The 13,228-nt window shown below is 29.8% G+C and overlaps 3 protein-coding genes across 5 annotated transcripts in view; 2 read left to right on the top strand and 1 right to left on the bottom strand.

Annotated features, from left to right (window-relative positions):
- Positions 1-27: 27 nt before the first annotated feature.
- On the top strand, positions 28-1,747 carry LOC105829419. Its single transcript, XM_036285332.1, has 5 exons — positions 28-450; positions 549-740; positions 848-979; positions 1,110-1,232; positions 1,308-1,747. The coding sequence occupies exons 1-5, from the start codon at positions 386-388 to the stop codon at positions 1,612-1,614; spliced, it is 819 nt and encodes a 272-aa protein (XP_036141225.1). The 5' UTR covers positions 28-385; the 3' UTR covers positions 1,615-1,747.
- A 694-nt stretch (positions 1,748-2,441) lies between these two features.
- LOC105832475 (vacuolar protein-sorting-associated protein 36) lies at positions 2,442-4,554 on the top strand. The gene is made up of 6 exons (XM_012673449.3): positions 2,442-2,650; positions 2,934-3,129; positions 3,213-3,559; positions 3,630-3,794; positions 3,856-4,071; positions 4,145-4,554. The coding sequence occupies exons 1-6, from the start codon at positions 2,555-2,557 to the stop codon at positions 4,322-4,324; spliced, it is 1,200 nt and encodes a 399-aa protein (XP_012528903.2). The 5' UTR covers positions 2,442-2,554; the 3' UTR covers positions 4,325-4,554.
- Positions 4,555-7,303: 2,749 nt separating this feature from the next.
- The window catches only part of LOC105832480, a 39,351-nt gene continuing 33,426 nt past the window's right edge, over positions 7,304-13,228 (bottom strand). For all 3 annotated transcript variants that reach the window (XM_036285491.1, XM_036285492.1, XM_012673464.3), the window contains exons 12-15: positions 13,082-13,214; positions 12,658-12,912; positions 11,400-11,519; positions 7,304-11,285 (exon numbers count right to left, since the gene is read on the bottom strand). In XM_036285491.1, the coding sequence (XP_036141384.1) occupies positions 11,109-11,285; positions 11,400-11,519; positions 12,658-12,912; positions 13,082-13,214 (685 nt within the window). In that variant the 3' untranslated portion in view covers positions 7,304-11,108. The remainder of the gene's footprint in view (positions 11,286-11,399; positions 11,520-12,657; positions 12,913-13,081; positions 13,215-13,228) is intronic.

The following is a 13,228-nucleotide window of genomic DNA, read 5'->3' as shown; positions in this document are numbered from 1 at the left end:
GCGATTAATGTAGAACAGGCTTTATAGATATGGACCGGCAATTGTCTACAGTGCATAGAAAACGGTGTTCAGAAGAGGTACAATAGAAAAACAGACTTTTATAGTAGACCTTATAGATATGGACTGGCAATGCCAAGCGAAACCGTGTCCATATTTCTCTTTCTAGAATCCGGAAATACGTTTCACGCATGCTTACACATATTATATATTGGAATCCAATGATTGGATACGTTCTGGTCATGGGTCTAGTCACGTGTTTTAACATATATATATGTGTATATAATATATAGCTGTAATCATAGTATCGGTATTTTGGGAGGTTATCGAGATAAAATTTAGAAAAGTTATCATTATTTTATATTATTTATAAAATAAAAAAATTATAATGGTTCGAAAATGTGTTATTTGTGGTTTAACCGATTCGGCAAAAAATAATGTTTCGTTTCATTCGTAAGTATTAATCATACTGATTATTTAATTGTTCTTACTATAAAGTTAAATTTAAATATATTAAAGATGCAATCTTAAAAATACATTAACAATTTCAGATTTCCAACCAACGAAATATACAAAAAGAAATGGCTAGATAGGTGTAATATAACACAAGAGAAGAAGCAAGATAAAATTTGTTCATGTCATTTTAATGATTCTTCTTTTACTACATGGATTGGTCGCAAAAGTTTAAAAAAAGATGCAATTCCAGAATTATTTCTGGATAAAGGAAATAAATATTTAAAAAGGTAATGTATAAATATTAAGATATTTAATTTCTAAATTATATATATTGTTTTTAAGAATTTAATAAAAAATTTGTTCTTAAATAATTTTAATTTTTTGTTATTTTTAGAATACGAAAACATTCCTTGTCCTCTTCTAGTGTTCAATCTAATTTACTATTTCCATTAACTTTATATGTAAACAATATAATAGAGGTTCAGGATGAAGTTCAAGATGAGATTCGAGAACAAATAAAATCTGGGTATTACTCTTTACTTTCCAGTAAAATAAAATATACTTATATTGTGTAAATTTTTAATTATTGAAAATTTTATTAACTTACATTTAGAATAATGCTTGTTCTTATTCTGTTATGTACATTTTATATATAGAACGCAAAATTTATCATCTACGACAACCTCAATTACAACAGATATATCAACCTGTATCACACCTGTCTTAAATGAAAGTACAAGTGAAAATGAACAAGCTAAGAATATAGTATTGCCATTAAGGTAATATTTTAAATACCTTTTTAAATAATATTATATTCTAAAATTGTAAAAGTACTTGCATTATTTATTTTGTAGAAAGTCGATTTCTGTAACTAACAAGATTTCGTGTCCTGCAAGACTAGGCGATTGTACAGAGGAATATTTTTCTACTCCACGCCGTGCAAAAAAATGTTTTGATTTAGCAGTAAGAAAATTATTTGAACACAAAAAACGTTTGGATGCTTCCCGAAAACAAATTACAAGATTAAAATCAAAAATATTGTTAATGGAAGCTTTAATACAGAACTTACAAGATAAACAATTAATATCAGAAAATGCAGCCCAGATCTTATTGGTACATATATCATGTATATTTAATACGAAAAATTTTATCGATAAGTAGTAATTAGTTTAAGATATGCATATTAATTTTACTAATAATTGTGTAAATAAATTTTAATATTATTTTATGTAATATGTAAATTTACAAACATTTTTTTATCTATATTAAATAATAAAATTAAATTAAATCGCTGTATCATATTTTGAGAATTTATTAATGTATAAGCACGTAATTTAAACTATATATAATGTTGGTAAAGTAATTTTATAAACGATAATGTTAGTTTGCAGCTTACATATTCACTTTACTCAAATAGATGCAGTAATTGATTCGAGTTTCTTTTCTTTTTACAATTTCTTTATACAATATTTATTTTTCTTACTTGTACAGATGACTGGATCTGATTCACTCGCTGAAATAATAAAGACGTACATTTATAAGGAGTTAAGAAAGCACCATTTACTTCAGACTTAAAAAAGTTTGCTGTAACGCTACATTTTTATTTAGCAAGGGCTTATGCTTATGTTAGAAAATCTTTTAATCAGTTATTACCTAGCGAAAGAACAATAGGAAAATAGTATGAAACAACTAATGGTAAGCCTGGATTTACACATGACATTTATATAAAAAACAAAAAAAAATTTAATTTGTAAATAAAAATTTTTTTTCGTTTTTTATATAAAATTCTTACGTGCGTATTATGTTATCGTCTGTACTTTAATTGTGGAAAAGGATTTTTAATTCTGTAAATACAATTAAAAGATTAGTGAATTGAAAATAAGCAAAATAATCGATAAAACAGGACAAGGTCTATAAGGTAAACTATGAGATGGCGCTGGAATACGTGATAAATTTTTCTTATATAAATTTATATGAGCCTTGAGCGCGGCCTATCTAAATCAGTTTTAGTTCACGGTAATCACATGGGGTAAATATGGTTTTTTGCTTTGACGGACTGACAGTCACTGACAGTTCGCGATAAACCACGATAAGCTCCACAATGAACAGATTTGAGTATGCCGATTCTAAATTTATGCTAAATGAGGTTTATGTGAGACGCGATATGGTCGTGCGTCTTTACGATGGTGACGTAAAGGTAATAATCGAATCCCACTAATGTTACTCTCAATCGAAAGGATCGATTTCGTACGCAAGTATGTATGGAGACAAGTGTGTATGTGTGTGCACGCGTTAGGTTTAGATCATATAACTTATTTTGATTTCAACCGTGGGTATAAAGATGTTTATGTTAAAATAATTTTAGTAATTATTTCGAATTCTGATTAATTACTTTAATTTTGTTTTGTGTTGTTTTAAGATGTTAATTGTGCGAAGTAATTTTGTAAAAATTATTTTTAATTTCTTCTTCATTTCGATAGACAAATTTTGAAAGTGGCGAATTAATCCTAACTAGTCACAGAATACTCTGGGGCAGGCCCGGTGATATAGCACGAGGTAATACTTGCTTGTCGTTGTCTCTTAGACACATTGTTTTCTTTGAAGAGGAAAATCCTGGGCCATTTTCCTTTGGGCGTAGTAAGAAGATTGTGTTACATCTCTCAGAACCCGCTGTTGGTGAGAAACTTAGAGAGTGAGAACTTAGAGCTACATGATTTGAATTGTTTATAAGTTTGGTTAAATTGGTGATTTGTTTGTAGATAAGATGCCTGGTCCCATGGACAATAGTTTATATAATTACATTAAATTATCGTTTAAAGAGGGTTTGGATCCAAATTTTATAGTACAATTGTCGGACACTATTATGAGACGAATGTGGGAGTTTGCACCTGCTGCTGGAATATTTGTGAATGAAAATCAGAAAAATACAAAACTGCTACCTCACATAAAAACACGAACAGGTATCATAGGTATTGAAAGAAGTCTGCAGGAGAAACAGAAAGAAACAGATGAGAGCATATCTTTAGCATTTCAAGATCTTACAAAGCTTATGGATATGGCTAAAGATATGGTGGCCATCTCAAAAACCATTTCAGCTAAAATAAGGGTGATTTTCAATTATTTCTTTGTTTTGACAAGATTGACAAGTTGAGATTCGTAATGCAGGATTATTGCAGGCAAGGCAGGGAGATATAACAGAAGATGAAACTGTCAGATTTAAGGCATACTTAATGAGCTTAGGTATTGATGATCCAGTAACGAGAGATGCGTACAAGAGCAGCAACGAGTACATTGAACAATTGGCAAAGCAGCTCGCGTATATCTTGGAAGAGCCGATAAAGGTTTGCAACTTATTAATGCTAGCTGAATGTAAAGAATGATTAAAAATGTATCTAATTTCAGGAAGTAGGTGGCATGATGACCCTTACAGACGTTTACTGCCGCGTGAATAGAGCGAGAGGTTTGGAGCTTTTATCTCCTGAAGATTTATTACACGCCAGCAGACAATTGGCACCTTTAGGTTTGCCAATTGTGTTAAGAAGTTTTGATAGTGGTGTTATGGTTCTTCAGATTCGCTCTCACGACGATAATGCTGTCGTCGATCATATAACGGAATTGGTAGGGGCATTGAATAATGTGATAAATTTATGTAAGAAAATTATTTGATTAATTTATCACTCAAAATTTTTAGTTGAAAGAAAAAGGATTTATGACGGCCGAGGATCTTGCCCAATCGGAGGGTATATCAGTATTATTAGCACGCGAACGATTGCTAGTCACGGAAAAAAATGGGAAAGCTTGCAGGGACGATTCAATAGAAGCTCTGAAATTTTATCCTAATCTATTTTTAGAAGAAATATCTAGTGAATAATTTTAAGGTATCACAAATGTACGACTGATTGCCTTTTCGAATTAATATTGGCCATCATATAACACCAACGTTTTAAAGATTTATACATTTCTTTTAAGTTTTTATGTGTCCAAAGTGCAGTTAAATTAAATGCTATTAAAGTTGAATTGTAAAATATAAAATTTATTACTTATTTTTAAGTATATGATTATATTTACTTCTTCGTAATTATAATTATATCATGTTTTTTTTATAATTTGAATCTATTTATATAATAATTACTTTCCTGTAAAAATCTTAAATATTATATGAAAAAATACCTGTAATCAGATAATTATATCTTTAAAAAATTAAGCATTTAAAAGGAAAGCGTAAAATTTTTGTAAAATATATTAATATGTGAGATTGGTAATAAAATAAATTTTATATTTATGTTTAATTTTTAACAGAAATAATTCTTTATAAACAATAAAAATACTCATTAATAAAAATAATTAAGACAGCATAAAATTTTACATGATCATATATTTATTAAATTATAATGAGTAAAATAAATGCATGCTTCTTAAATGGATCCTAAAATCAATTACTAACATTTTTTGTTAGAAAGTATCTTTAAATTGACTTTACAAACTTTCAAATTCTTCCATATAATCAAAGCATAAAACTGAAGGAAGTAAGAAACAATTTCACGTCAATAACAAAAAAACTTAATTTTTAAGTGTTAAAAATTTATTATTATTATTAACATAAAATCGCTTTTTACTCTTTTTAGTTTTGCGAACTTTGATTGTGTAAAAGAATTTTCTATTTTGTAAAGCTGATGTAAAGATATTTTATAAAGAGTATTTTGAAATTGCTTTGCTTTAATTTTTTTGTAGGCTTTTAATTCCAATTGTTCGATATTGTTTGTATACATTGTCTTTAGGGGAGCAGGATCTTATTTTGTACATGTGTATATGTATATCGTAAATTTTATATATTAAGTAAATATATTATTGTGAACTGTAAAGTGATAGCAATTATTGACAGTGACGTACTAAAAATAATTTTTTGATTTTTTATATGAACTTGAACTTATTCCCTACTTTTTTGTGCGTACTTTAAAAAGACTTCTACAATTTTATAAAGCTAATTAAAAGATTAATCTAAAACAGGAAATGTCGGTAAAACAGACGATTTTAGGATCCATTTAACAAAATAAACTGCTCACATTAAATGAAATAATGAAATGCAAGGCATTTTCCATTAATTGAAATATATATATATTTTTTTTTAATTTATTCATTAAACGAATTGTGTAAATAGAACCGCAACCATGATTAACAATGATCGTGTACAATTAATAGTACATGATTTTCCGTATTTATATAAGTATGCATACACAGGATGAAAATTATTTTCTAAAATAGTGAGCCAAAGCTTTTTAAGGGTGGTTTTAGAAAATTTAGAAATAATTCTCTTTGTAGATTTTTGCCACTTTAATTTTCGTTAAATATTAATACGTCTTAAAATTCTCTTAAAGTCCATTTGAATTTTATTATGTTAAGTAACATTTTGTTTTCATAATCTACATTTATATACGCAATAATAACGTCAAGTCTTTTTACAATTACTAAATTATTAATTATTAAATTGTGAGATTATTTATGTAAAATTATTTTAAAGATTATTAAGAATTATTAAAAATATTAAATATTAAGTGTAAAAAAAATTAATTTAGAATATATGAGTACATAGACAAATTTTGATCCACTATTTCAGAGATACATCCTGTATTAAACATGTCGTACAGCATACAAATATTTGCCGTACAATTACTCCACCATCGCTAAATGACAATATTTTTGCACAAGTCAATGCAGTTATGATTTTTATATAATTAATATAGTATAGTACAAGATATCGTATAACGATGCATATTATATCTTTCGCGAACATTATCTCGAACGTATCTACTACCTTAGAAACTTTTTAACATTAAAGTTTGTATATTAATAAATAAATTCCATGTTATTTTGAATAAAACATCAATTATTTATGTGTAATATTTGTCATTGTGCATTATATTTTGAAACTAACGAAAATTCACATTTAATTTTATGACAAGCTATCGATTCGGTTCAAATAAAATTTAATTGTGCAATAATAATCCTATAAAAATTGATTTTTTAATTAATTTTTAGAGTTAATGGAGATACGTTCGAGTGCATTTCGTAATGCAATAGGGAAGGCTTGGCAAGATTCATTCTTTAAAAGGTTTCACTTTAATCAACGAGATACGAAGATTATATAACGCACACATACATATATAGGATGGGATGAATGTGCCCTTATTATATCACAGAGAGGCGTAACAAAAATATAAAATAATTTAAATTTTATAGTATTTTATACGAATCGTACACTCACATGCAATGGCTACGTGTTCGTGATTCGTCCCACAAATTATAAATTATTAATAATGATGTTTTAGAATATATCCCCATCAATATAATATTGCTATAATTTATTAATTTAATGTATTCCTAGTAACATATGGCTGATATTATAATTTTACATAATACTTTATCAAATTATTTATACTGAATATTTATGTAATTAAATTATTTATACATATATTATTAAATTATTTAAAAATAATTCGTTAAGTCAATTTTATTAATAGAAGCTATTATTATTTATATCCGTAGCGACGATGCTATTTGTAGTACGAATCACTTTGCACTATTATTGTCATTATCTCTCTTTCTCTCTCGGTTCACTTTTTCTCAATTCTCTCTCTCTCTCTCTCTCTCTCTCTCTCTCTCTCTCTCTCTCTCTCTCTCTCTCTCTCTCTCTCTCTTTTCTCAATTCTCTCTCTCGCTCGCTCGCTCGCTCGCTCGCTCGCTCGTTCTCTTTAGGTTCAGTTTTTCTCTCTTTCTCAATCTCTCTCTCTCTCTCTCTTTCTTTATTTTTCTCTTTATCTTTTTTCCGCTTGTGAATAACTTCTTTGTTTTATTTTTTGAGTTTCTTTTTTCGCTTTATCATATTCTTTTCATATGCTGTAACTACTTTTCCATTATCTTGTCTGTCTCTTTCATTCTTTTAGTTATTTCTTCCTTTTTCTTTTTATCACTACAGCTAGCTTCTGACAAAATTAAATTCTGAAAAACGATATATGTAAACTATTAAACAGTTCTCATTTCTTTTTCCCCTGAATTCGTCCTGCGCAAATACATTGTGTCAGGTTTAAATTCACCGTATACATGTATACATGGGAATCCCAGAGAATGATGCGCATCAGACGATAACTCAGCACTTGTATTTTTATGTGTAACATCTTTAATACTAGATATCAGTAGAAAGTCCGCAACCGCACTTTCGCTAAACTTAACATTAAAGTTAACTTGGAGAACAGAGCTTTATTATTTTTTTTTTTTCAAAATGCAGTCGTTTTCTGCGATGCCCTGTATGCAATGTTTATGTATATCAAACATAGACACTTAACAGTACGCGTTATGCGTATAATGCGCATAGAATCGCGTGTAGGTATGAAGAATAAAAGTTCAATTTTGTGCTGATATACAACAGTGTTAAATGCTAATTTGCTTATCTTGGCTTATATGTATATATGTATGCATACAGATTACGCGTACGCGATGCGTACGATTTATATACAGTGTTTTATCATTAGGTAAGCTTAAATTATAAGTTATAAATTGTAATTATAATTTGCACGCACGTTTGACGCAATTCGAAGTTATCTTAAACAAAACATAACTTCGATCAAGCTACTTGAAAAAAAATGCATAATAAAATTGCTCTTACACACACACACACACACACACACACACATACACACACACACACAATTGCAAATTATTATAAATATGTATATATATATTTATAAATAAAAATTTAAATGTTGCAAATTTTAGCAGTCTTAGCAAAAATGAGCAAGAAATAAGCAAAATAATAAATTAAAATTCAAGTGACAAACCCCAAAAAAATCTTTATAACAAAATAGATCAAATATCAGAAGGTTCATATCAAATATCATATAGATTTATAAACCGATAAAATTAAATCTGCTTTGATATAATTTGAGCTATAATTTAATTCTTGATATAATGGTTTTTTTCTCGGGGAGTAATCAAGAAACACAATACAAAAAGCTTATGAAAAAAATCATAAGAGCCTTGAAAAACTGAAAATTATCACTGTACCTTATTTTCAATAGCATAATTTTCCATTATTATTACAATTCTTTTCGCAAAATACGCATTTCTCAAATCAATACTATTCATTTAAATTGTTTTCGCTCTCGAACTGCCACGTATATTATGTATCAATATATGTCAATGAGGAGAGATAAGTATTGTTTGCAAAATGTGTCTTACAATTAGATTTATAGAATTAATGAGAAGTGAACGATAATTAGTCCCATTAGTAATTGGCAATAGAAAAACCTGCGTAAGTTAATAAGTGTGAAATAGAATAGTTGGTTTCTATGGATGAAGAGTGTACAGTATATGTAGGTAGTAAAATTTTGTTTGTAATGCCTTTCTTTAAATGTAGATATATTAGACGTACACGCACGTGCACGCGTACAGAGACTAAACTCGCGAGTTTTATGTATATGAAGAGGTACAAAAGTTATAGATATAGAATAAATAGGCGTTGAGGTCCAAAAGGCTGTCTAATTCGTGCGAGTTGTTTAACGATCGGTTTAACGATGCGATTAAATTTTTGTTTTAGTAACAATCGAACATCGCGAATTCGATTGACGATGTCGGAATCGTGAATTCGAAGATTTTACACGCTGACGTCCCCGATTGCACTTTGTAAAACAAATTTTCTAAAAAAGAGAAAAATGATAACATATTAAAAGAAACTTAAAGGGATTTATTCTGTAAAATTCTTCATCTTTTATGAACTTCTTTAGCTTTAAGATCAGACATGATTTAAAAATTTATCTGTATCACAATTTTTTTAATAGCGCTTTGTATTATTGAGAATTTATTATAATTAAGTGTCTAAAATAGAAAAAAGCATACTACAAGAAAGATTTTAATTTACAAACAGTTTAATTAAACTGTTCAATTCTATTAGAAGAATAAGAAAATATACAAAGGTATAGCTTTTTAAAGAAAGTTTTGAAAATTAAATTTAATTTCAAAGATTAGAAACTCAACATATTACAGAATAATTCCCACCAGTTTAAAAAATTTGTTTAATGTTTACACAGATTTTTTTTTCTATCTAATTTCTTTTATCTGTGCTGAATAACTTTAAAAATATTCTCGGAGTATAAATTGCAAAGGGACAGGCACGCACGTCGCTATGTATGGGTCACTAACATACAACAGCGATTTTTTTTTTTAAGGAGTAATTATATGGAAAGGTCTAGCATTTCTCTTTCTTACGTGCTAATTTACAATATTCTTAAGATTAATCTACATTAGACTCTAATGATAGTCAAAACTTGTGACCCTTAGTTTTTTTAAAGGCAATGCATCGTCCAAAGAATCAACACGTGGTATTTATCAGGTGATTACGACAGGAAATTATGGCGATTACGTAGGATCGTGTATCTTTTTTATGGATGCAATGAAAAATCTACTACAAGTCATGTCAGTCTCAAAATAATTCCAACATCATCGAATACTGCAATCGGGCTTTGATTTTTTTCGTAGCGTGAATCGTCTCATCGTTGAACGTGAAATAGATTTTAATTGGTTGATTCATTAATATATTCATGAAAAAATACCTTCTGCTGTCTTCATTTGTGGCGACAATTGTGCATCAACTTTGTGTATTTTATAAATGGTAATTATTTGATCATATATGCTTGGCATGGTATATTACCATAAAAAAAGCGATATCAAAAAAAAAAACTTAAAATGTATAAATTTATTCCTAAAAAAGGGACAATGAATATTTTTATAATAAGCGAATTACATGAATGAAAAATAAAAAGCTTTACGTTTCTCTAATGATTATATGATTTGAAATTGCATTAAGCGTTAAGCGTTTATAGTCTAGTCTATATAGTTTAGTTTACTTCTGTAGATTAGTCCATCTATAGTGCCTAAGAGAGAGAGAAACTTACAATTAAAATACATAGTAAAAGGGATCCAAAACGAATTAATTGCTTTAAAAGAGTTAATTGTTTAGAAAGAGATATGTAAACAGAACACATAAATTTTGCTTCGCGCTTTCAGTCGGCCGCGTTGAATCCCTTTAAGTAGGTCTACCTATCTATTCAGAAGGAAGGATTTAATTGCCGCAATTAATTGCAATTTGCACGCTTTTACGACGTAACAATCTAAACGCATAAAATTTGCTCGAGCCGTTCTAATTGTCCGTGTCACGATTTACGTAAACGATGGTGCGGATCACTTTGGAGCTCATTCGTGCTTGACGATGAATTCATTCAATATCAACTGACTGAATAACTGCGATAATTAGTACTTGGGCTCAGTGCAATTCAGTAGTGTGCATACAATCTCGCTCATAAATTCCATCATCAACAATACCGCGTGTATTGCCACGCGATGGTCTGAACGACCGTTAACAGTGGATAGATAGGGTCAGACGCTTGCAATACGCATCTGAGACCTTTTTATCTTATTTTACACAGATTATATATATATATGCGTATCCTTCTTGACGTTAAATACCTGACGTCCAAGAAGGGGCGGGGAGGTGTGACACAGTAATTTTATATACGAGAGGATCTAGAATCAAAACTGATTATTTTGAAATTGGTTTTACAAATCGCCGTCCCGCTTATTTTTGAATGGAACGGCGGTTTCTGTTCCTATTTCCTGAGAGGATGCCACATAGCGACCGGACGTCGCAAGGCCGTTAACATTTGTCTCCAATGAGCCAGCGCTTTTCCCGTCGAGGTAGATCCTACAATGATGTGCCCTACGGAGTACGCCTTTGTATTTTGATCTCCGTTCAATTCCGCCACTGTCAATCTCAGCTGTATACTCTGAAAAGAAATTACTCGATAATGACATTTTCCCAGAGAGGAAAACGATATAACACATCTTCGTTGTTGTCATGAGAGAAACAAAGAAAAAAACAAAGAGAAATTTATTGATACCTGTAAAGCATGCGCTGGTACACTGAATATTATCGCCTCGTTAAAGATCGGGCTTTTCTCGCCTTTTTTCACGGATGTCTTTTTCTTGTGCATCTTTTTCCCTTGTTGCAGTAGGTACACCTTGATGAAACATATTATAAATATTTTTAAAAATCTATTTGCCAAAGTATATACACAGAAAAAAATGTAATATAGCCAATAACATATGTGCTTGCGGGCTGCCAACTACATAAAATACTCAATACAATAATATTTGCTATTAATGCAAGTACAATGTTGATACTGCGATAGCATATATTATTGTATTAAGTGTATCTGTAGTTGGCAGCCCGTAATAACATATCTTATTGAATATATTACATTTTTTTCAGTGTAGATAGTACACACGGAGAAAATTTTCTCTTAAAAATTACCCTTAACCCCTTCGTTGTAGATGACACATATATTATATGTGTATCTCGAAAAAAAAAGGAAATTAAACTACCGGAATTTTTACAGTGGCAAGTATTCCAAGGTCTTTGGGGTCGCTAAATTCGAATTTATGGTCTAAATTGCAAAATTAAAAATGGCGGATCCAATATGGCGTATCGAAGTTTTAAAAAAATAATCATATTTTTTGAAAATGAGTTTCTATAGGTTTTTTGGGTAGCTAAATCTAAATTTTATATCAAAATTACAAAATTCAAAATGGGAGATCTAATATGGCGCATTAAAGTTTTTAAAAATAATCATATTTTCTTGAAAATGGGTTTCTATATTGAATCCGCCATTTTTAATTTTGAATTCTGATCTTAAATTCGAAATCAGCGACCCCAAAAATGTAAAAAATAAAATTGTAAAACTTTTCACCACAAAAATGGCATAGATTTCTATCCCAGTTAAAGGGTTAAAATCGTGATAATTGTGAGACAACGTAAACCTCGAAAAATTTTACTATACTTTTAACAAAATTTACTAAAATTTTAATAAAATTTGGCAAAATTTTAGTAAATTTTAATATACTAAAACGTCAAATTTTATTAAAATTTTAGTAAATTTTGTTAAAAGTATAGTAAAATTCTTCGAGGTTCACGTTGTCTAACAATTACCACGATTTTAACTGTGGGACAGAAATCTGTTCCATTTTTTGTGGTGAAAAGTTTTACAATTTTATCCACAAATTTATTCTTTACATGTTTAGAATCGATTTTACGATTTTAAGGGTAATTTTTAAGAGAAAATTCTCTCTGTGCAGAGATAGAAAAGCGGTCCGAATTACCTTGACGAAGAAATCACCCGGTGACGAATTCGCACCGTGCAAGTTGCGCGCTTTAACCACCACGAGGGTGAGTCTCTCCGCCGTTGGCAGATAACTGAGAGAAAACATCAGCTCTCCTAGATACGGGGTGGGTAAGGCAGGTCCACTGAGTGGCAGCCAAGTCGTAGCTGGTGGTCTCACTGTAGGCCCGAGCTTCAAACTGGCTTCGCCGATTAAGATTGCAGTGCCACCGATGTTAGATTCGTCAGAAAACACCTATACATATATATATATATATAAAGCTATTAGTTAAATTCGTGTCTCCAATTTACTGTTTAGATTAACACTTTGACAGAAAAATAAATACATTTATTTATTTAATTATTTATAATGCTCAATACGTCATCAAGTAGAGACTATATAACAAATCAAGAACGAAGATCACCTCAACAAGAAGGGTTCTGCCTGCTGGACCGCCTTCAGGAAAAAATAAAAATTTCTCTTGATAACTCGGCGACGGACATCTCCTATAAATTCTTGTTTGCACGTGGGTCTCTCTGTCGGGTAGTAGACACACTCTACAAAGAAAAAA

The sequence above is a fragment of the Monomorium pharaonis genome, chromosome 4 (assembly GCF_013373865.1).
Source record: "Monomorium pharaonis isolate MP-MQ-018 chromosome 4, ASM1337386v2, whole genome shotgun sequence".
NCBI classification, from domain to species: domain Eukaryota; kingdom Metazoa; phylum Arthropoda; class Insecta; order Hymenoptera; family Formicidae; genus Monomorium; species Monomorium pharaonis.
This window is presented reverse-complemented; position numbering and strand designations above follow the sequence as displayed.